This window comes from Leuresthes tenuis, unplaced genomic scaffold (genome assembly GCF_036924035.1).
Source record: "Leuresthes tenuis unplaced genomic scaffold, fLeuTen1.0.hap1 SCAF_4, whole genome shotgun sequence".
NCBI lineage: Eukaryota > Metazoa > Chordata > Actinopteri > Atheriniformes > Atherinopsidae > Leuresthes > Leuresthes tenuis.
The window spans coordinates 22,950,004-22,974,097 of NW_027325358.1; the positions used below are offsets into that span (position 1 = coordinate 22,950,004).

Here is a 24,094-nt window from a genome sequence, read left to right on the forward strand (position 1 = left end):
ATCAATCATTGTGGGAGAGCAGAGCCTTGACACTGCTCCACATATTGTGCCTTGACACGGCTCGAATAACATGTTGTTGAGGTCAGAGTGAACCCTGTCTATATAATGATGAAGATGCAGTAGCGTCCTCAGGCAGCAGGCTCTGTATAGAGATTGGGTTTCGGCCATGTACACACTGAATGATATAGAAAAGTATAAAGAGATGAGGTCATTGGGAATTTCCGTGAATGCTGAAATGTACATGTGTCTGTGATGGTCTGTTCACGAAATTCCCCATAAGAGGCTGACCACAACGAGTCCGACCACTCTTTTCTCCACAACATCATCAATCATCAGTCTTAACCCACTTTACTATGAGACAATTCTTGCAAATTGAGAAACCTATTTGCAATAATTTTCTAAAACACACTGGTCAGTATGTATTTTTAAATGTGCTTCAGAGAATGGTCTATTCCCCAAAACATGTCTGTGGGTCTTGTTCATGCAGGGAGATATAACTTATAGCTAAGTTTGAACAACATGTTAGGGGTCTATTTAACCCATATGGTTGTATAGATCTGAGAACTCGTCATATCAGTCTATAAAATGGAGCATCATTAATACCGATTTATGATTAAAAATTAACTGAATTTAATATTCTTTTCACCTCACTTTTGCTCTCCACTGACCCACGGAGTGACTTATTTTGCTCTTTAAATGCTAAATGCTCCACTATATTCACCAGGCAGCTGCTAGATTTGTCCGCCTGCCTTTGTGATGAGCTGTGTACAGTGAAGTGATATTACTTATTGAAAAGAAAGGCATGTTTTATGCTGGAAATTATGCTGATGTGAGAGATCCAAAAGACTCAAAATGTGGGCCATAAACCCAAATAATGAACTGAGAGATGCTAAAATGCTTCACAGAGCTGAGGGCAAATTCAAATTAAAGGGATTATTTTCTGTGCTTTGTCTGAAGATAAATACCTTTTGCTTCAAATCACATCCAACAAAAAAATCTAGCATACTTGGAAGTATTGATCAACGCAATTGTATTCATAATACTGTGGAGAAGAGAGGATCAGAAGATTAACATGTCTGTCACTGGTACAAAAATGGAGTAGTTATGTTTTATGGAACAACAGTGCAGAGAAAACATGTGCTGCTTGTTGGATTCAAAAGACATCAAGCGATAAAAAAGTGCACCAATAATGAACCCACCACTTTCCTGCAGTCAGAATTTGCCAGAGAAGAATCCAACATTAACATAAATTACATCTCTCTGTCCACAGAATGACAAAAACAATTCCTCCTGATTGTGTGTGTGTGAGTGTCATCGTGTTTAACACTGTTAAAATCGCTGAGGCATGAAGTTTGCAACTGCACACCACAGGAGATGATACACATCCTGAATTATTGATGGAAATGAAAACAAGTCAATGTTTTCTTTCAACTCCGTCTTTAAATGTGTCTCCTCCCCCTGTCTTCCCTTCTTTCTGCCCTTAGCTGTTTGGCAGTTTAACATCTTTTAATGACGGCAATCTCTTTGATTCAGTTTACAAGCAGATGCACATACTGCGCACCCACACAGACAGACACCACCCTTTATTCTTAGGCGTAAAGCAGCCATGTGTCTGCGCTGATGCACTCAGGTCTCGGTGCAGGGCAGGTGTGAAGGCTTGCAAAGTGCTTAAGCGTGCAATTCATTTCAATACTCTCTCTCTGTCACTCCTCCATCTCCAGTGCTCCATAGCTCTTTTTCCAATTTCCCTTCTGACATTTTTTCTTCTTTCTGTCTATCACCACAAACCTCATTTGTCTCTGTGTAATTTCCCCTTTCTGTTGTTTTCCCCTCACGCTGCAGTGCCTTCTTTTCCTGTTCACTCTCTTCCTAAATGGGCAGAGTGTTGAGAGAGGAGTGGAAGATTAAAACACAAGGGACTGAGAGATGGAAAGCGAGAGGGAGAGGGAGAGAGCATTTATGGCCAAATAAAGAGCAGGCCTTAATAATTTACTCTGCCCTGCAGACATGAGCCAATCAGAACCCATTGCTCTCGTTGAAATGAGAGAGACGGCGTCACAAGCAGTGAAACAGATGGAGAAAGGCTGCTGCACTGGAACTGACAGTCTCTTGATCCTGTGATGAGTCATTTGAGGTCTAAATATTTTTGAGAAAATCACTGTCAAAATGTCAAGAAAACTGAGATGTCCGCTGAAGTTGTCACAAGATCACAATGTAATTACAGTTTGACATTTTCCCCTACTACATATAAGGGTTTTTGTGGATAAAGTGAAATATTTATGAGCAGAATGATAAAACTTGACATCGAGGTCAGAGATATTGCATTGTGCCAGTACATCTTGCTTAAGACACTATTTAATATAGTCCACATAGTGAAGCTCAGTGCACTGAAATTAAAGCTTTTTTGGCTACAGGGGAGCAGTAGGTCAAGATGTAAACACAATAATGGGATTATATTATCTTACTGTACTTGCTGGTTAATGTGTTAGCACACATTAAATGACAATTGAACTACTGGGGCGACACTATCATTACTCGTAGTTATGTTTCCTGGCTGAATGACTGCATGTAAATTTTCAGTTTCCCTTTCACTGCAATCTATTGGACTGAGTGTTCTAAGTCATGTAATGCATTCCTACAAGGATAGGTTTACATACTTTGATAACACAATATTTCTTATACTGTAGGTGGCTGCAGCACATCTTTGCCTCTTCCTTCTAAAACACAAACAAAATAGTCAGCAGATTAGTGTGAGGTAGCTGCTTGTTCTTTACTTGAGATGTGGGAAACTAACCAAAAGGCAGGCCTTAAGCTAACATGTTAAAATATGATGTGGCTAAGTAAGGGGCCTGGATCACAGACAAGGCATTTTCAGAGTGTTTAGAGGCAGTCTTTTCTGTAAGAGAGAGACTTTCATCTTCCCAAATACATCTCCAAGGGGCGTTTGTTCACATGGGCTGAAATGGCCTATAATTATATTCATAAAACATGGGGCCTATAGTTGTCATTTGAACAACTGCACGTGAACTATAAAAATGGCATCTATGAAGTTGACAGTCACAATTACCTTTTAAAACGTTTTTTTTAGCCCTAACCAAAAAGTTTTGCTTTCAAACCCTTCAACTGAATCAACTGAAGTGCTTTGCCAAACTAAATCAGGTCATACCAAGTTGTGTTTATGTGTAGCCAGCAAAATAACAACCAAAGGAAAGAAAGACTTCTGCTGTGGTGTGGAAAACATCCCAGCAGACGTTTTATATAAACATTGGCTTAATGTTGCTTTAAGATACAACACTTAGCGTTAGCCACCGTGATTTTGTCATCCTCCACACAGCGTCCTCTCTCTGTGAGGCTGTTTTCGAACATGCACGACAAATGCAACACAATCAAGGAAATTCACTTCTTGATGATGAGATGCCTGCTTTGACACAATAAGAATAAAAACCTCCGAGGGTGATTATAGAAAGATGGCATGATAAATGTCTATGCGGGAAAGATGCTGAGATTCAAGAACTGCTGTTGTTGAGGACTGATACGGGAAACAGCAGACAAATTCAAGAAATGACAAGAGACTCATATCCAGTTGGATATGTGACCCTAGAATAACCCCTACTTTACTCCACTGGAGCAAGAAATCAATTAACGTCAAATGTGGCTGCAATGAAGATAACGGAGGACAACACATACGTCAGTTAGCTTTTGCAACTTCATCTTCAAGTGTGAGATTTTGTTAACACACACACTCCTTCACATGCACCTCATGGAGCTGCAACTGGGTAAAAGATATACTTTAGCATCCTTGAAGCATTTTAAGCCCTTGGATTAGTGCCTTATCTGGCAGGGTCCTGGACTGGTCAATCTAAGCAAGGTCACCTTTCCCCCTACATATCATTGATCCATAAACCTATGAAACCACAAATAGAGGATGGGGATGGACAGAACAAGGAATTGAATAAGAGAGGTAAAAGGGGAGAAATAAAAGAAAATCAATGATTATATTTGAGTTTGAAGACATTGTATATTTGTTGCTGCTTCTGCAACTGAACGTCGGCCTAATAAGAGAACAGTCCCAGCTCACTAAAAGGAGTCTTAAAGTACTTAATCAGCAAGTTGACACCTGATCAATTCTGGATCACTTACCTACTTATAGTGAGTGTTTCAAATTGATGCATTTGTCTTTTGCCCCGGCCATTCTTAGAAAAACAAAGGATCAGAGACACAGATAGATGAGACAAGGAGAAGTAATCATGAGGTGTAACACAAATGCTGTCAGAATTATTACATTATCAGTGTGGTGATTGTATATTTGGTTTCATAACTAAATGCAAAGTTTGCGATTTAACTGAGAAAACTTTCTAAAATGCTTTCAGAATTTTCATATTTGAAGAGTTGAGACTCACTTTTTTTATTATGGCTATCAAAGTTAATACACAATGAACTCCATCAAGAAGTAAGTGTCATTATCATATATTACTGGATTCTTGGTCCATATTCCTATTCCAGACTGTCCTCTACTCAATGTTATTCATTTATGGGTGGCAGATGCGACCTATAACAATTATGTTTAAAGAACATGCAACCTGTTGTAGTTGTGTGAGCAACTGCATGTGAATAGTGAAAATGGCATCCATATGTCCTAACCCTGAAGTTTTTTTTTAAATCCTAACCCAATAGCTTTGTTTTCTACACCTGATTAAATGAATTATAGAGTTTTGTTGTAACTTGTTGTGTTTATTTGTAACCAAGACAACCAGCTAAATTACGTCCATGTGGGAATCGGCAGTGTTGTATTAAGAATGCATTTTAGCTTTAATCATGATTACTTTCTAATTCAAGCAAGTAACATTATTGCCTAAAGCCAATTGGATGTGACAAAAGTGTCTTAGTGAAGTGTTGGTGAACTGTCAACTGAAAGTACACCAGAAGTAAAAAAAACCTTATATTTTGGTGTATATACATCATATTTTGGTGCTGAACATGCCACATGTCACTGCATTATCTAATCCACTCTCCACCCTCCTTATAAAGAATTTGGGGCTTGTTAAAGGACACACTTGAGAATGTTGTCTGTACTGATGTGATTCTCTTATGAGACATATTTCCTTCCATTCTATGTAGAAATGCTTCTTTAGAGGATGCCGTAACGGTTTGTATTTATGTGTGTGATCATTTATGTGTATCGACCATTTCAAATGAAAGTGGCTTAAGATATATGGCATAAGATGCTTTCACTATCAGCCTTAAGCTACTTTCCTTCCAAAGTAGTTAGGAATTGTGATCAGATGTAGTGATGGTAATTTCTGATCCTCTTGCCCGTTCAATTTGGACAGTATTACATAAAGAACACCATATACTACATATAAATGTACTAACAGTTGTTCAAATTTAGCATATAGAGAATGGACAGAGGTGGAAAGGTATGCCCCATGTAAAAAAGAAATACTTGATGAGATGTAATTTGAATAAAAAAGCGTGTTGGCTTGCTCAGTTCAATGCAGTATATTATTTTTGCCTGAGTTGGCATTTGCAGACCTATGGATGATGCTCATTCTGCATCCCAACAACCGAAACTATATATCTGGTTATTTCAGGATAAAAGGAGCAGGGCATGATGACACTGACTTAGAATGAGTTGATACAATGAGAAAGAGGAGGAACAGGTGGTAAGTTTAGTTGGACAGGGGGACTCAGCAGCCGCAGCGGGGATAATTACAGGAGAGGGAACATTTAGAAGATGCTGACACTGAGGATTATTAAAGCAGTGCTGGCCTTCAGCTCTTCATGTTCCAGCACACGGGAGCTTTTAGCATGCATCTGGTGAACTGACAGGGTGAGAGAGAAAAAAAAAATCCAATAACTAAAGAGCACTTAGTGTGTGTTGGAGGGGAGACTGGAGATTGGTGATAGACTCATGATTAAATCATGATATAGGAAATGGTCCCACCAACGGCCCATGCTAAAAAGAAAATAAACATAAACACATGTTTAAATGGCTTGAAACTACCTACTTTGAAAGAAAATATAAGAAAACAACAAAGTCAAGACCACCCGTCAGATTTTTTACATAAATTCACACATTTTTGTCCAAATCACCAAATTTTTCTCATATGATAATTTTAAAACAAGTATAATAATATAACATAATTGAATAAATTTTGTTCTCATGCATTAAGGTATTTTTTTATTTTGTTTTATCAATCATAGTTTGACAATCTGTCTTCAGGCAAGATAATGAACAGGACAGTTCCTATTATCATTATTATCATCTGTTTGATAGACCAAACATTTTGTTGTAATATCACTGTCTGTGTCCAACATTCATTAGCTCATGCTCCAACATGATACACGGGCACAGTTTTATAAAAAAAAAAACACAGCTGGGGACAGCTGAGGGTGTGAGGATTAGGGATAAAAGGAGCATGCATCAAATGCTTAGTCTATCCATGGCTTACGGCTCATCACTTAGTATCAAACAGAGCAAAAAAAATAGATAAGTTAGTTATTACTTCCAAAAGGGAAAAAAAAAATTGTCACATCAATGCAAGATTGCAAACAACTTTTTTCTTTCAACATCGTCTGTAAATAATATTGTGAAAAGTTTGAGGAAGTGTTGGGATATCTCAACGTATAAATGTCAGAAACCACTGCTGAATACATGTGACCCTCAAGCCCTCAGATGGCACTGCATAAGAAACCATTCCGCCACCCTGATAGAGCCAAATGGGCTCAGGAATCCCTTGGAAAACCATTTCCACACAAAACAGTCTGTCTCAGCTTCTAGAAATATAACCCGAAACCGTGTTGCACAAGAAGAAACCCATATATGTACTGTGCACAGAAACACTGATGAGCTCTCTGATGGACAGAACAGTGGATACATGTTCTGTGGTCAAATGAGTCCAAGGCTCAGCTGCTTGCGGGAAAACGAAAAAATCTATGATGTGATAGACCATCCAGGCTGTTATCAGGAAAAGGTGAGATGGTGTGATATTATGGGAGGGCAGAAGTGTCCATACATGGGTGACTTGCATATGTGTGTGGTACCAATGATGCACAGATGGACTGTTTATTGGAATTTTGGAGAGACATATGCTGTCATTAAGTTGACGTCCTTTCCTGGGAGATCCATGGTTGTTTAAGCAGGCCTAATTCTACATAACTTAAGGGCTGAACCTGGTTCTCCGTATGCTCTCCAATGGTATAAATGCACATCTACATGTTAGAGCCTTTAGCTGACACTTGGGGACAGTCTCATGAATATGTCAAACATGTGGGCTATGGGCTGTTCTTAGTTATGTTAACCCTATTATTGGTCCTTTGGCTTTACACTTTGTCTATTCCTCCATGATCTTGCGAGCTTGAGCTACCTTTTAATTAATCAGCATGCCATAAACACATAACGTCACCTCCAGAGCCTTAAGTGGTTATCTGTACACAAGCCCATCTGCATTGAGAAAAATGGGCTGAGAGCGCCGCAAAACAGATGCCTCTATGATTGTATAAAACGGGGTTTACAACAGCTGACTGGCCTGTCCACTGTCCTGATCTATCCCCTGCTGAAAATGTATAGAGCCACATGAAGAGGAGAATCCGACAACAACCACGGACTGTTAAGTGGATATTATTTTTTATTCAGCAAGAATGGACATAAATTTCTCTTGAAAAACAATTAGTATGCTTAGCTCTGAAACGATTAAAAAGTGCAATTAAAACTAAGCTTGATGTAACACAGTGGTAAATATGCATGTCTGCCAACTTCTTTTTCAGTCTGTTGCTGGAATCAAATGTTAAATTATTTCTTAATTTCTAAATACGATGAAGTTAGTCAGTGAAAGCAGTGAAAATTATTCCTTCGGACTTGGAAGGTTCAAACAAGTTGACAATTTACATCTATCTTGTCATCTATTTATAGCATTAAAAAAGAACCCTAACCTTGCTGAAAATAAGTTTTTTTTTAAGAAAAAAGGGGTTGAATTAATATTTCACTGAGATTGGTAATTTCAAAAAGAGATTTGTTCTGTGGTTTTACAAACTAATGTTGGTAGCTATACAGTGTAATGTGTAAAATTATTGTAATTTTTATCGGAGCGTTTTACCAATCTATTTCACTATGTTTGTATTCTTTTATGATCTAACTTTTATTGAGCATTTTATTGCAGTGCTCCCGGCAAGTTCTCTTTGCCACTTAGGACAATAAAAGACGATGGTGTGAACTGTCACCAATAAACCACGTAAGATCTGTAGATTTGTATTTTAATGTCAATGTATGGTATGTGAACCTACTGGTATTCTGCTTTAATTTTTTTCTTTTTCGCTGCCTCTTATACAGCAAACACCCTGTGTGTTGAAGCAGAACCAATCATTTGTTCGCTTGAAAAAAGGTGCAGTCAGAGCACATTGATTTTTCTCCCCATGTTAAAAAGCTTTTATTGACATGGCATTTTCTCACTAGAAAGGCTACAGAGGAGGAAAGAAGAGAGGGAACGACAAGGTGAAACAAGAAGGGACGCAACACTATTGTGGTTCAGAGCTCTCCGTGAATTCACCCCACTTTAGCCCACTTTAGTGGGTGTCTCATCCTTTGAAAGTACAAAATATGGCCCATTCAAAGTGTCATACAGTATATGGTCTCTCACAATGCACACACATATGTTTATGGTTTATGATTCTAAAAACCACACCAAGAAATTCTGAGAAAATAGGATCCTGTGAATTTCTTTGTTAGCAAAATGCCAAAGAAGGGCAAGATTCAATAACATCCTGCAATCAGAGCACACTTTGATGTCATAAAACATGGTTATTCAGACATATGCAGAAATTAGAACAACAGCAGGATAGGTCTGGAACTCCTCATCACCTTTAAAGTATCACTTAATGATCATAATCTCATTGTGAAACATCGTAATTTTTCCATAAAAAGTCATAAAGCTTCACAGAGGATTCGTCTCTGGAGAGCCAGACGACGCCTTACTGCTGACACAGCACTAAATCATCATGCTTTCATCCCTCTTCCTCCGCCTCCCCCTCCTCCTGTTCTGTTTTTAATGGAAAAACATGTTCACTCCCATAGGTCATTTCCCATTTGTTCTCCCAATTTTCTCTCCTTTAACTTGTTTTGCAAAGGATGATCACAGACAACGCGCAGTTAAAGAACACAAAACCAGCTAAATAAATCGGTTTAAAGGGGAAGTGTTATGAAACTAACAATTTTAAAAAAAACCCATAAAAAACGTTTTTCTGTGTTTGAGATCATATATATGACTATCTGAAGTGATTACCAACTCCAAAAGTCTTTTTGGAGTTTTTTTTTGGTTTTCTGCAGTATTATAAATGATGTACTGTCACCTTTGGCTTAAAGCTAAAAGAGAGGTACACGCATGTTATGATATTTTTATGCAAAGGGAACTTGTTTTATCCCATAGTCTTGAATTCTCATTAACAAGACTTTTTTCTACAGTCTTATCATTTACAAGTCACAGTGAGAGAAAATCAGGATTGGAGGATTTCTCTAGGCAGTGCATGCCCATGGGAGCTGGATCTTTCACATTGTCCACGAGAGGATTTAAAAAGCAGAGGTTTGACGAGCCAAAAGGAACGAGTGATCATGAATGGTACTTTGTCTTTGCCTCAGACATGTCCTCAATAAAATGTGTTTTTGGTTGTGAGAGCAAGTTGACCTTTTTCAGCTTCCCCAAGGACCAAGCAGTCTTGGGTCAGTGGATGTGATTTGCGTTTCCTGACCAGCAACACAGTCGTGAAAGGGTTTGGATTGTTTGCTACACTTCATGGACAACAGTCTTATAAACAAGAAAGTACAACACTGGTTTTGCAGGGACTCTGAAGGTACAAGTTGAGACTGGTCTATTATTCAAAATGCACAAGTCTGAACTGCAAGTGGTGCATGAAACCGTTTGAAATGTCTATGTTGCGTTGGCAGAAGACTTCCGAATAGATTTTAATACAAATATCATGGTTACTCTGAGGGAAAAGGCATCTTGGAGGATAACAGTACTTTGTGTTGATACATTTATACACAAGACAACAACACAAATTCATTTTTTGTTTATATAACAGGCAACACATGATTAAAGTGGGAAAAGAAACATGGCTGCCTCCAGGTTTGCTTATGTGATTTACTGATGACGGCATATTCTCATCAGTTATGATAGTTAACTTTTGAAAAAAAATTTCTAATAATGTTATACCTGTACAGCAAACATAATATTAGCAGGTGTGACAGCAAGTTAATCCGTGGTGCGTGTGGGGTGTTGTGCACATTGAACATGGACAGCAGATGCTGTTTCACTAAATCAGATTTGTTGAAATAGATACTAGTTTGTTCTGCTATGTCGCTCTCTGTGACTTTGCTCTTTTTTGCTCCAGGGTCTTTGCAGAAAATGCAGCAGCTAGCCACAGAATGGGCTTCATCACCATGTCGATTAGTCCTCTGGTGAGTCCAGAGTTGACCGCCTTCCCATCACAAACATGCTGAGAAAAATGAGCACATTCTTTCAGGTGAATTTGCACTGATTTCACCAGGAATTTGCTATATGTGTATATTTTTACCATTTTAACAATAAGAAAAAGAAAATAAGAAAAGAAAATCCTGCAAATACGTTTACAAAGAATCCCTTCATAACCAGTGTCTTTTTTTGTCTTTTGGCACATGTGCAAAAAGATGTGGACTCTTGTGCATAGACAGAAAAGGAAATTAACGTCACACTGTCCAGGTTTATATTACAAGGTTGTGATTTACCTTTTGAAATGTGAATAAGGAAAGGATCTAACCTTCTACTACTGTGCAAAAAGTTTATATTTTATATTCTGTTTTATAGTTTATATTCTGGTGGTTCTTGCTTGTTTCAAAGAAGACTTTATGTGTATTAGTTGCAATGGCAAAACCTTTGTGACCTACATTATCTGACTTTGTCAAAATTAAAAAGATGTTACCCACCAGCTGAGTAAACAACTAGAGTGATGACAAGGTTTATTTCTTGATTGGGAAAAATACTTCTTCTACTGATTTAGATCACTAGCAACAAAGTCTATATCGCCATCCTCTGGCAACAATACGCAGACTAGTTTACTTGCTTAAAACTGTCCAAGGAAATATGTCAGATTCATATTTTCCTTTTTGCAGCTCTTCAAAAGGTTGCTTTAGATCTGCCTTTTCTGAGTCTTGCAGACACAGAAAATATTAATTGGACATTAGGAGACAGAATAGAGCTGCCATTGACCACAGGTTTGGTGGTCAAAATAAATAAAAATAATAATAAATTGACCAAATACCATGACAATCCATCCAAAATGCATTTCATCTCAAATCTCAATCCATTAATGGTGCTAGTGAAACATTCAGGCTATGTAAGTCAGTGTAGGATCCTCTGTTGACTAGAAATGTATATAAAAAATTTATGGAATCTACTCAGTAAATATTTTTGTTAGGACAAAGGTGGCTGATCATCCCCAGAGGTTATCCAAGTTCATTAGCAAGAGCCAAGTTACTTGTATGGTTAGAAGGGATGGATGACAGGATTCTGATTTCTCCTGAGATGCCACATGTTAGATGAAAGTAAAAGATTTCAATATCAAACAGTTACTATATGACAATATGGTCTCCGAAGTGGTGTTTTTCTTTTCTTATTAGCTGTGGAAGTTGTCCGTGTGTCTGATACAAAATCTAACATTGCAATTTGAAGTTGGGTAAATCTGGATTTGGTGACTCTTATTTCTGTCAATAGGAGTGATTATATGAAACAAAGAATTGAAGCACATGTGCATGATTTAAAAATAACAATATGTGCTGCTTATCCCTTCACAGTGTCCCCGATATAGGGGAAATATATATAAAGCATAATATGCAAATGTTTAAATCGTACATTGACGCATCTGAACAATTATGTACCACAAATGAAAAACAGCAAACCCCCTCAAACAGAGCATGACCTTATAAGCAATGATTTTAACTCTGCTCCTGATGTAGAGGATGAAAGAGAATTTCAGATTTCTGTAGCTATTGATGTCTTTGCCAGTCTGAAAACATCATTGTGTCCATTCAAAGCCGATCCAAGTTCAGACATCTGTGAGAACGTGAGGGGGGAAATCAAATATCCTTTGTCAAAGGCCTGAAATGCTACCTGAACTCAGGGTTTATATTTAATGTTCGGAAAACTGAGAAAATATAAGTCTTAAAGACAAGTTCGGTGCTCATTATTCTTTCCACACATACATTCTCACCCTGTAAGCATTTGCGAAGATTTGTTTTGTTCATTATAAAAGCCTCTGACTGCAGTGTTAGAAATGATAGATGTTTGTTATTAACAGAGCCTGACAGATAATTCAAACTCTGCAACAGAATAGATTACCATGGAACAAAGCACCTGTTCAAATCCATACGTAATAGAAATGTTCCCAATGTGAGTTAAATCTCTAAAGTGGATACTATAAACAAGACTAAACGCCTCAAGTTCTGTAAGTGATTTCTGGAGGCAGAAGAGTTTATTATGACTTCAATAAGTTCAGGAACTAACAATTAACTTGTGGTGTTTTGCTGTTTTTAAATGACATTATTGGTGTGAAGATTACAAAGTCAATAAATGAAAAGATATATCACAGGAGCCTGAAAGCTGTGGCAGCATTTGAGGCTTATGTATAGTAGGGTTTGAAATGAGCCCAATAAGTTTCATCACTCAGGACCATTTATATCATTGACACAAAGTTAATTCACTGTCTGGCTGAGAGTTTGAACTTTTACCAAATCAACTGCAGCAAATGGGCTCTTTATCCTAGTGTTGTGTTAATTTTCCATTTCCTGCTGGTGTGGTAGTGAACCTCACCACAAACACTTCACATCATGCATAAGTAACAAAAAGATGAGTCCATACCAGTGGTTTTCTGAGCAGAGTTCAAGAAAAGTTGAGGATCCTGGGGGGTTTCCAGCTGGTTCCCTGAAAAATATGGCACATTAAATTTCAGTCTATCAATACAGCCAACATGGTAAATTGTGATAGTTTGTTTTTTCCTAAGTCTGTAAGATAAAATGCAAAGAATTAATATATTTGGGGGTGTAAATTGTCTGCCCAGGAGGTGTTTTTTTCTCTTGCATATACTGTTAAAACCAGTCATCTCGTTGAATTAATTTATTTTGGTTGAGGATAAGTGATCCTTTACATGAAACGATGGACACTAAAAAACACTAACATTTTGAAAAGGGTATGTGGTTTGAAGGATGGACCACGTGGAACAAGTGGGGTAGCTGTAGCTCAGGCAGAAGAGCGGCCGCCTACCAGTCGGAAAGTCCTCGGGCAAGACACTGAACCCCACTTTACCTACCGATGTGTACACCGGTGTGTGCTGAGAGCAAAGCACCGTGTAGCGTGCTGTATAAGTTAATGTGGCATGTAGTGTGAAAGTGCTTTGGATGACTAAAAGAGTGCTAAACAAGTACAGTCCATTTACCACATGGATGCTCTATAAAATGTAAATGTAAACAGAATGCAATGACTTGTAAATCTCATAAACCAATATCTTATCACAATAGAACATAGACAACATCTCAAATATGGAATTCAGTTCGATTGGCACTAATGCACCCCCCTGCCATATAAGATATTCACTCTCCTCTTTTGTCCAAAGGCGACAGTGTCTCTTCCCACAAAGAATTTCGAAACTTGATTAGTCTAGTTCCTTTTAAATGAGCTTTGTCCCAGAGAAGACAGCGGCATACATGACCCATCACATATGTCTGTATTCAGATTTTTTCTTTTCGTATTTTGTAACATAAATCAATGTAAGTTGCCATGAAATGCTTTTTTTTTTCAGCCATACGTTAAGTATTTGGGAATGCTCCAAGTGTGGAGCAGATTTTATTTAACTAAAAAGCACACGGTTGTCTTTTTTTCTTGTTTGTTTTAAAATTTTTGCAGTTTTTATCCTCCTCCATAAGCTGCCAGCTGAGCGCTGAGAGCAGCAGACTGCTGAGGAGTAGAGATAAGACTCCACCTGCCAACCATGCTCATCACCGTGTTTATGGGTTTGAGTGTGTGTATTTGTCCCAGCCTCTGTGTATGCATGTGCATTCAGGCTTGCTGATTTAAAGTGGCTCTGAACCCACCCATAGAATCTCAGCCTCGCCAAACACCCAACAGAGATCAAGTGAGACCAAACAAAGGAAAAATAACAATTATTTTTATATGAGTATTTTACGATTATGAGATTAGGATTGTTCATGTGATCTTGGAGAGTTTCTCTAATCATTTTATCAGCAACTGAGCCGTCAGGTGCCTTTTATCACGGATTGTGGTTTTACCCTTTTTATCTTAATAAATTAGACATAAAAGCTCAGCTCTTTGATTCTGCTTTATTTAAGCCTTCAAGTCACTGGTCCTGTTGCTGATATAGATCGTCCATATAAAATACATTCTCAAGAACATTTTAGGAACAACTTTATACACTTTTTAATACACCTTTAAAACATTTTTTAAAAAGATTCTTTCACATCTTAACTCTTAACTTCCCATTGATAATCATGAGTTTACCACCGCTTGAACTGTCTCTTTAGTAGCACTCGTTGCACTGACCAGTGCAGATCTGAGGAGCATAGATCTACCCAAGTCTTGAGGGTCTTCTGGAGCCATTTCTGAACAGCTGCAGATTACAAAATCAAAAGTGCAAACAACTGTAAATAGGTAGGAGATATAGAGAAGTGTGGTCAGTATTCATAAGACCAAAGACGTCTCTCTCAGCTCTGAGCAAATCGGTTTGGTTAAGTTAGGAGCAACCCAGGAACTAACAAGGCATTGGCCTGCTATGGAAGCTGGTAAAAACCCAAGTTAATGTGTATGTATGTAAAAGATCCTATGCAAAAAGTGAAGCCCCTACTCCAAAATCAACACCTTCAGGCTCAACTGAAGTTTGCAGCCAATGAACTGTACAAAGAAAACATTTACACCTGACGATCAAAGTAGTGGATCAGATGAAATGATGACTGTTTGGAGGAGTAAAAGTGAAGCATTCGTTGTATTACTGTTAGTGTTAATCATAGCGGCTGTACCATCATGCCGTGGGACTGTTTTACAGTCAGTGGATTCGCTCATTTTCACAAAGTAGTTGGAATTCTTAAGCATAATCTCAAAGAATCAACAAGTATGTTGTCATGTGGACACAGAGTTGGCTGTTACAACAGGACAATGACTACAAAAATACAAAAAACAAGCTAACAATACATTTCTGTCCTGGCCTTAACCATACTGAAAATATGTGAACTGTGCTGAAGAGTCAGCTCCATGGTAGGAAAACCATACATTTTATTGAGCTCTACCAATCTCCCTGTGACATATGAAATATGCTGCTAGAATTCTGCCAGAGTCTTGTTGAAACAACCAAACTTGTCTGGTTAAGATGCAATTTGCTGGCAGGACATTTATCTAATTTTTAGCTATTAGAGTATTTAAGCCTGTAGAGTATATGTAGTATTTCTTTATATGTTGATTTCAGAAGAGCCACATTAATTCAAAACGGTGCATATTCCTTATTTTAAGTCAAAGTTCCATCTTGCCAAATTAGTCAGCCCTGAGAAAAGAAAACTTTGAGTGTGATTTAACACACCCAAACAGAAATTTCTCGTACTTACATTCAGCTGAGTGAAACTCTGCTACTCTCCATTTCTCACTCTTTCTGAGAAAATGACAGGAAGTGCAATAGGAAGTGAAGTTGCTTTGTAATATGTACAAGCGTTTTTGTCTTCCTCTACTTGAATTTTGAACATTATCATAATGGCATCTTAAAGTCAACCTGAGCTGCTCCAACTGGCAGAGACAACGTGTGAATGCATGTGTTTGTGCGGTTCCTGAGCAGGAAGGAGAAAACAATGAGCCACATGTCAAGACTGTGTCAGCGTGAGCAAGCGTCCGTGAGTGTGATCTTATTGTACAACCATGACAAAAGCAGTTCTTGCTAAACTTCTCCTCCTTGTGATCCTCGCCTTCATCATCTGTCTCCCAGAATTCTTCACATTACACAGAGGTGGGTCATCAAGGACAACTTCAGGTGCACATAAATATTGCTGTCTGTGTATGTGTGTGCGTCACAGTACACTTGCTTCACTTTACAGGATCGATTTAGGTTCATTTGAAGCATTAACAGGAGAACAGCTCTCTTCTGTTTTTGTTCAAACTTCATATCGAAGTCAAATTTTGGAAGGCGTAATATCTTAAGATTGTTTCCGTCCTTTTTCTCTTTATGTAGAGTCTCTCTGATTAGTCTTTTGTGTCTTCCTGCCTGAGATAAAGATCTGACCCACGTATAGCCTCATATAATTGTGACTGACAGCTGTTTGAAAAGGTTTCTGTATTGTATTGCCTTGAAAAAAGATATTTATTGGAACTACCTCCTTTTAACCTTTGTAGTCATGCTGTTTGCCTACAGTTGTTTTTCCCTCTCTGTCCTCCCCTGTTTGTCAGATACAAACCGGAGGCAACAGCTTCCATTTTAAGATCTTGCTCTGGTTTCTGACTTGAGAGCCCTTTGTTGTTTTCCTGCCTTATACCTGCTTCCACTGAGAGATCTTTCTGAATATATATTCTGTTTATCCTTTCAGTGTCAAAAGTGAATTTTCTCTGCCTTCCCTACCAACCCTGTGAACAAGGGAATCAGGTTAAGAAAGGGGGAGATGGGAGGCCTGAAAATAGGCAAGACAAACGAGGAGATATTTGCAATCCTTCTCCAGCTCCAGATCATGAAGAATGGGAGCAACTCTGCTTACAAGAAAATCAAAGATATGTCACAGATTCAGCACCAGAAACCAGGACAGGTGGAGATGATCTAAAAAGGAGCTGGTTCATGTGTGAAACGGACAATGACATGGAGGAAATACAGAGCAACATCTCATCTTCAGGTAGGCATCTTAACAGAAGTTAAGAACACATTTTTTTCATGGTGCACAGGAGATTAATCTTATTAAACTAAAACTCATATTTCATTCAGAGTGAAGAAATTACTGTGGTGATCTCCGCAATTATCTTCTCTCTTTTTTTTTTTAGTACTGTCAGTATGTTCAAATTTAATTTGTCTCTCACTTTGATTCCTGGTTCCAAGGTTACATGCTTCTCCTGACTCTAATCATTGGTGGTAGAAGAGATTAGCTAAAGCTACTTGATGTAACAACTAGAACTGAAAGTTTGTCAGTTTTCTGGTTGGTAATGAGTGTATGTAGACTACTTTGCAGACTTTATAAAAGATGAAGATAACTGCTGTTACACAATTTGTTAAGTAACATTTGAGGCCTTGAGTTTGGCATTTAGCTTCTTCCGTTTTTCTTTTTTTTCTTGGTTTTGTTAGGTATAAGCACCAGTTTATCTGCTAATGCTATTGCAAGCTTGCTGAGCAACATACATTAAAAGTCATGTTAATTTAAATGGTCTTCAAATACACTCCAAGTGTTGTAATTCATTGTGCTTATTCTACATAAGGTAGTTATGAATTGTAAACATTTAAAATTGGAAACGATTAGGCAAATAATTAGAGCTGACAAACGATTCATTTTTAATCTCGATTAATCGCATCTCCTCCATAGTTAACTCACAATTAATCTCTATATTAAGAATAAAGTTAGAATCAAATATGACTTGATATGTCTATTTAAAAAACACAGCACATAAAATGTCACAACAATGTGGGCTTAAAACTGATGAGGTAGTAGCCAACAAACGACAAACAGAACAGGGCCTAATGACAGTTAAATGAATGAAAAACTGCAGTCATTAGACACATCAGATTCAGAACTCTGAACTCTTTGTGACATTTCTCCTATTTTTTAAGCCAATTGCTAAGGCAGACCAGTCTGGTAAAATTTTCAGGTGCCTTACCACCACCTGGAGGTCTCACACTCCAGTTTAGTAGAGGACAAACTGGGCGATCAAAAAAAATAATGTGTTAATTTTTTCAATTAATCGATTAACGCGTTAACTATGATAGCCCTACAGATAATCAAACTCTGACTCATAGAAAAGTTGATATCAGAATTTATTCGGGGTCTGTTTTCCCAAGCCATAAGAACTTAAAAGAATTATTTAAAAACAGCCATCAAAAACCACTAAGCAATTCTGTTGAGTTAAGATAAGCTCTGCTGTGTTCGCTCAGTTAGTTTGGTTTATTTGAGGTAGTCTGAGATCTGTCAATCAGCATCCACAGTGACACAACACCATTGTCCCAGCACAGAGAGCACGGCTCATATTTTTAGGATTTTGAAACCTAATTTGCTACACTTGCAGCATATTTTAATCGTTCACTTTTAGCTGAGTGATTAGTAACATGTTTTCTCTGATGTGACAAGCTAAGAATGCACATTTTTTTTCACAGGTTCACTTGTATTTTAAACCAATGTGGCTTTTTGTGGTTGATAAAAATAAATTTTGCTTGTGATCAACATGCTGATCTATAGACATTTTTTTAAGCTAGCGCTGAACAGTGCTTCTGCTTTTTATGATACTTCTGCAATGACCTCTCCTTTCAGACTAGTTTCATACAGTTTTATACAGGTCTATGCACTTGGTAATGTAAGAATCTCATTAAGGTTCTCTACATGTCATATCCCCAAAGCTAAGTACACATGAACATGGGCGTTCTTGTGTGGATGATTGAGTTCAACCTTTTAAAAAAAATTGTAGTTATCAAGATACCCGTGTTCATGTGTTAGAGGGGCTAAAAATATGTAACATCAACATGCTAACATTTTTTACTGTGAGTATATCAGATACTACTCTGCCCAAATATAGCCTCACAAGAACTACAGAGATGGCTATAAATTCTTAGTCCTGTTTTTAACATTAGAAGATGATTTCTGGCCTTTTCATCCACAGCTCTGACATTGCATCTGGAGGTGTCAGTCAAGATTCAAATCAACAGCGCAGAGACCCTGAATCTCACTTTGTATGGCCACAGTAATCACAGCTCCTTGCACCTCCACCCACCTGAGGAGGAGAAAGGCGAAAAGGGTGATGATGAAGGACAGAGGGAGGCATTCTACTGCTGTCTTTCTCTTCTTCCCATATCTAAATCAGCCAATCATAGCCGGTGTCTCCTTTGGTTCGCCAATCAAACAGTTTTGACTGAAACAGCAAAGGAAAAGCTGCCATGGAAACGGACACAGAAAGGTTGGTCTGTATGAGGGAGCTGAGCTTCTTTGTTCCCCATGTGGCCAGTGTGGCTTCCCTGTAAGATAGGAGAAAATGAGAGAGGAGACAGTAAGAGCCATGAAACTATCTAATCTGTTTTCATTTCACTCAAAATCGCTCTCTCTCTCAGCTCTCAGTGGAGTCATTTTTTTCAATAAAACAAATTTTTTTAATTTCTCCTTCTCCTGACTCCAAGCTCAGCAGTGACTCTGCTTCTTTATCTTCCTTTTACTGCAAGATCTTTCTGCGACCACAATATATCTTAATTTTCTACATCTGTATTGATTTTTTTTGTTGTTGTTGCTTCTTTCTGTTCTGCTCTCCAGTACTCCTCCACTACTTAAGGCCACAACTATGTCATATTTTCCAGTGTGCATGATGAGAGTTGGATATCCATCTCTTTGTGTGTGTGCCTTTCACCAGACCTTTACCTATACTCACTAGCTTCCCTTTCCCTATAGATGTCTCCTTTTTTTAATCTCTGTAATTTTATTTCCTTATCATTTCTTTATCTATAGTGCTTTGTTTTTTTTAAATGAGATGATTTCTTACCAGCTTTTCCAGGAATTTGTGACACTATATACTCAATAACTCTTTTAGGTCCAGAACTCTAGAATGAAAATAACAGTTGTTGCAGGCCTTGCTCTGCTCCGTCTCAAGTCTGTATTTGTCTCAATCCTTGTCCGACTTTCAGATGAGTGGCAGTGTATAATAAGGGTGGTCTGGTTGGCTCTGCTGTGTTCGGTGTTGCTGGCTGTAGCCTCAATTGTGATCAGACAAATCTACAGAAAGAAAACTTTGTGTGGTAAGAGTCACAAAAATACATACCACTAGCTCATAGGATTGGTTTGATGTTTTAAAGATGAAGTTTTGATGTTTGTTTAATTTTTTTTCCCCCAGAGAATCCTAAAAAGCCTAAGACGCGCCCTATCGATTACAACTGTTCAAGGCAGAACTTAAATGGTAAATAAGAATAAGGTGTTTTCTGTCACTGAAGTCCGTTTTCTACTTCACATTTCTTCTGCTTTTACACCTTACAGTCTGTGTTAACACATTGCAAACTTGAGAATATTTCTGTCTCGTGTTGAAGATCTTTGGTTGTAATATTCAGTTGAGCATACCTTTTTTATTCCTCATTGGGCAATTTAAGACAAGCTTGTCTTTGCAACACAACTACACTCACACACACACAAAAAACAGAAAAACCCAATAAACACTTATACACTTAATACCAATCCAAAAAACAATGATAACGATCATTGATCATTTCACGGCTGACCAACAACATTTAACAACAGTGTCAAAAAGTTCCAAAAGTGTATTTCAATACATCGACCATCTCTTGTTCCACAGATGTTCACATGTTTGCCTTCCTGCTTCTAGAAGAAAAGCAAACCCTAATCTATTGATTTGTGCTCTTACTCCAGAATTTCTCTTATCTTTGTGCTTGAACTGCTCTCGTGAAACTGTCACAAAATGAAAATTCACAGGTGAATAAGTCGACAGATGAGGGGTTAGATACTAAAGCGACACATGGTTATCAAGCAGGAGATCCAAGTTTTGTCCTGTCTGACACAATACTTCTTACGTGTACTTCAATTGAAACTTGATTTTTGTTTTAAGCTTCTTCTTTTAGTCAATTGGCCTTTTGTTAGTTAGAGAAAGTAAGCAGTATGAGCTTAGGTTTAGGTATTCAAATTGTGTCTGTGTTTTGCTATCAAAAACAATCTGCTTAAGGTTCATTGCATACTTAAACACAGACAATCTCATAACCTCTCACATAAAAATATATTTTCTGGCTTACTGAACTGGACCCCCACCCCCTCAACAAATGATTCAGAAACATGTTGCACAATTGAACAAAACCTCCCACTGAAAAGCATACTTTCAAAGTAGTGCTGGGTGTCCACGCAAACACAAATATTTCTATTGTGTGCCTGTTTGTGTTTCAATTTGTGCAATTCAAAGAGTTTTACACATGATTATAAAGGGAATATTGAGACCAGAGCACACAACTGAAAAAAAAAGATACAGAATGAAAATAGATCATGTAAATAGTAAGAAGAATAAATATTGTATCATGCAGAGGCAGATTTAATCAAATTATTTAATATAGTAAAATCATATTTAAAATGACATCCATTAACTACTGAAATAAAACACTGATACAATAGAACATTAATAACAAAGAAAAGGACAGAATAGATTAAAGCTAATGAAACAAAACTACTTAATGTATCAAATTTTATATGTAGAAATTTTTATGATATATATGGAAATGTCTAGAGACAGAAATCTACGAGACACTTAAAAAAAGTCAGACTAGTGCACGTTAAAAAAAAAAGAAAGATTTTCCTTTTACATGAAAACTGACAGGATGATATCTGTAGCATCATTTCATATTAGTTCAAACAGTTTCACCACTGAATTTCAGAATGTCACAAATATGCAGAGAGCCTGTTTTCAATGATTCTGACATCTTTTCATATGGTGCGGTAGTGTTTTCATGACCAATGGAATGCAGATCTGTGCATTTGTTTCAGACTCATGATTCTCTCAGGAGTTAGACAAGACCACACTAACTGCACCAAAGATAGTCCGTTTTGTATGAAAAAATTATTTCAGTTATTTCTAATGCTCTTTCATTCAGAGAGCGAGAAGCAAACGGACATCGTCACTTCTAAAGGTAAAATGCACAATAATGCTTATTTTTCGATACAGTGGCTATTCACCAAGTCTAACAAAGTGGTTATCCAACAGACTCAACCCTGAAATTGAATAGATTTGACTTCTGGTTTGGTAAGTTTCTGAAAAAAACTAATCAAAATAATTTGATATGACGTTTGAGTCCTTTGACAGTCTTTTTTTTTTCAATGAACAGGACTGCCACCCATTCAAGAAGCTCCCAGTCAAAGTAAGGAGGCACACAGAAACACACACATACACACACACACACCGTGAGAACACTACGCATTCTCAAACTGTTTCCTAACCCTATGCTTAACCTCAATTCTAACTTAAACATTAATGCCAAGTCTTAATCCTCAAAAACAAAACCTTTAAGGGGTGTGACAAAGTGATCAGTGGTCCAAAGAGCCTAATTTTTCCAACATGTCCTCATTGCAATATCTTAAAATAGTTATTCCACACATCACCGTGTTTCTGGGACTTTACATTAGTACTCCAAGTTGATTACTCCTTTACTGAGCCTAACTCAAACAGTAACTTTAAAACATGTCTGTGCCTTAGAATTTAATAAAGCACATTATAGGGACTTGCTTGTATCTAAGAAGGAGGACAAAACACAACCAAACAACAAATTCCAAATCACATGCACACCATTGTTTCTGTATGTTTCTGATAAGTGTCTTGGCATGCATTTTTTCAGATGACATAGAAATTCTGCTGGATGTAAATGCTGATCACGGCTACACTGGTAAACCCAATACTTGTGCATTCATACACACTGAAAGAGGCAAATTTCATGGTGAATTATTTCATCATTTTATTAACTATTGTTTGCCCAAACAGGCAAACGGAAAGTACTTCAAAGTTTTAACATTTTAGAGTTCTAAACTTGTCATATGTGTTTACTTCTTTTAATGCCATTTTTTTTCATTACTTACTTTTCTAATACTAGTGTGTTTGTTACCTTTATCATCCTCTTCAGCAAATCTGCATCATCGCGGCCACCCCGCCCCTAATCCCACCCCTAACAGAGAAGCCCACCCGGTGATGGGGTAACAGCCAGAGTAGTGTGCATAGTATGAAGTATGAAAAAAAGACTGAATTACCCGCTGGCTTCCTTTCTGGTGAAAATTAAATCCCTGAGGCACCTAAACTCTTGTTCATTTCCAATAACTCATCTTCAAGCACTTTATTAGAAAACAGTTCTACATTTGTAAATTGTACAAAAATAAATAAATTGATTGGCCTCCAGACATTTTCCATCTGTGGTACAATTAAGTGTGCATTTGGAGGCAGACGTGTGGCTGATAAATAGCTGCAGCTAATCTGGTTATAGCTGAAAGGAGGCAAAAGATTTTGACAGGAGAGAATTATATTTTCTCCTTATAATTGCTTCCCTGCCTGCATCAGTGTATCTCTAAAAGTGGAGGGGCAGAGGCACAGAGGAGTTTGATGGTTTCACTTTATAGAGAGAAGAAAGAGTTGTAGAAAAAAAGAGAGAGAGTAATGTATCTCTGCAGAGCAAAATATATCTATCAGTTAAAACATAGAGCCCCAAAGCCTATTTTTTGTTGGTCCATCTTTGTGCCGCCCTCAACAGCCATGAAATGGATATGGGATTTCTGGGGGGGTGCCCTGTGGCGTCTAACATTAACATGGCTGAAGATGTTTTGACTGGGACTGGGATTCTGATGTTTAAAGGGTGGATGGGTCCTGTATTCTGTCCAAGTCTTGTCTGAGCAAGTTTTGTGATGTGGCGGAATATCCTGCTGGGGGACACTGCTGCCATCAGGGGAATGCTATCGCCTTGGGAGGTGTGCTTGGTTTTCAAGAATGTTTCGGTGGTCAAAGTCAAAACAGTAACGTCCACGTCAGTTTAAAGAACATGTTCATTTGAATCCAGTTAAGCTAAGGAAACCAAGAGATCACTCAGAATCTTCTGAGTGACAATGAGGAGGAAAACAATCTTTACATGTTGTGTTCAAACTGAAAAGCCATAAAGGAAGTGACATGTCAAACTGCGACCAGTTCGGTCAGCAGCTAGTCCTGTTGAAAGCAACAAAACCAACCTGGCACCACTTAGCTCATACCTCTACTAAACAGCCATCAATTTTCTGTAGCGTAGCCAGCAGACCACAAACAGAACCTTTGCAGGCACAGGTAGAACATGCAAACTTACCAGATTTTCAATGGGAGGCTATATCAGTACCCCCATACATCTATGTATTTTGTGC

The 24,094-nt window shown here is 37.8% G+C and overlaps 2 protein-coding genes across 2 annotated transcripts in view; one reads left to right on the forward strand and one right to left on the reverse strand.

The window, feature by feature from the left end:
- klhl5 (kelch-like family member 5) overlaps window positions 1–12,926 on the reverse strand; it is a 49,750-nt gene extending 36,824 nt beyond the window's left edge. Inside the window, exon 1 of the mRNA XM_072383269.1 lies at window positions 12,885–12,926. The gene's annotated coding sequence lies outside the window, so the exon portion shown is untranslated. The remainder of the gene's footprint in view (window positions 1–12,884) is intronic.
- Window positions 12,927–15,657: 2,731 nt separating this feature from the next.
- LOC140305078 (uncharacterized) lies at window positions 15,658–23,527 on the forward strand. Its single transcript, XM_072383845.1, has 9 exons — window positions 15,658–16,023; window positions 16,598–16,894; window positions 18,858–19,151; window positions 20,073–20,135; window positions 21,823–21,858; window positions 21,933–21,971; window positions 22,054–22,086; window positions 22,561–22,608; window positions 22,843–23,527. The coding sequence occupies exons 1-9, from the start codon at window positions 15,936–15,938 to the stop codon at window positions 22,914–22,916; spliced, it is 972 nt and encodes a 323-aa protein (XP_072239946.1). The 5' UTR covers window positions 15,658–15,935; the 3' UTR covers window positions 22,917–23,527.
- Window positions 23,528–24,094: the final 567 nt, after the last annotated feature.

Coding starts and splice junctions, on each gene's coding strand:
- LOC140305078 (XM_072383845.1), top strand. CDS start 15,936: ATGACAAAAGCAGTTCTTGCTAAACTTCTCCTCCTTGTGATCCTCGCC. Junction 21,859..21,932: donor GGACATCGTCACTTCTAAAG/GTAAAATGCACA, acceptor GTTATCCAACAG/ACTCAACCCTGAAATTGAAT. Junction 21,972..22,053: donor TAGATTTGACTTCTGGTTTG/GTAAGTTTCTGA, acceptor TTCAATGAACAG/GACTGCCACCCATTCAAGAA.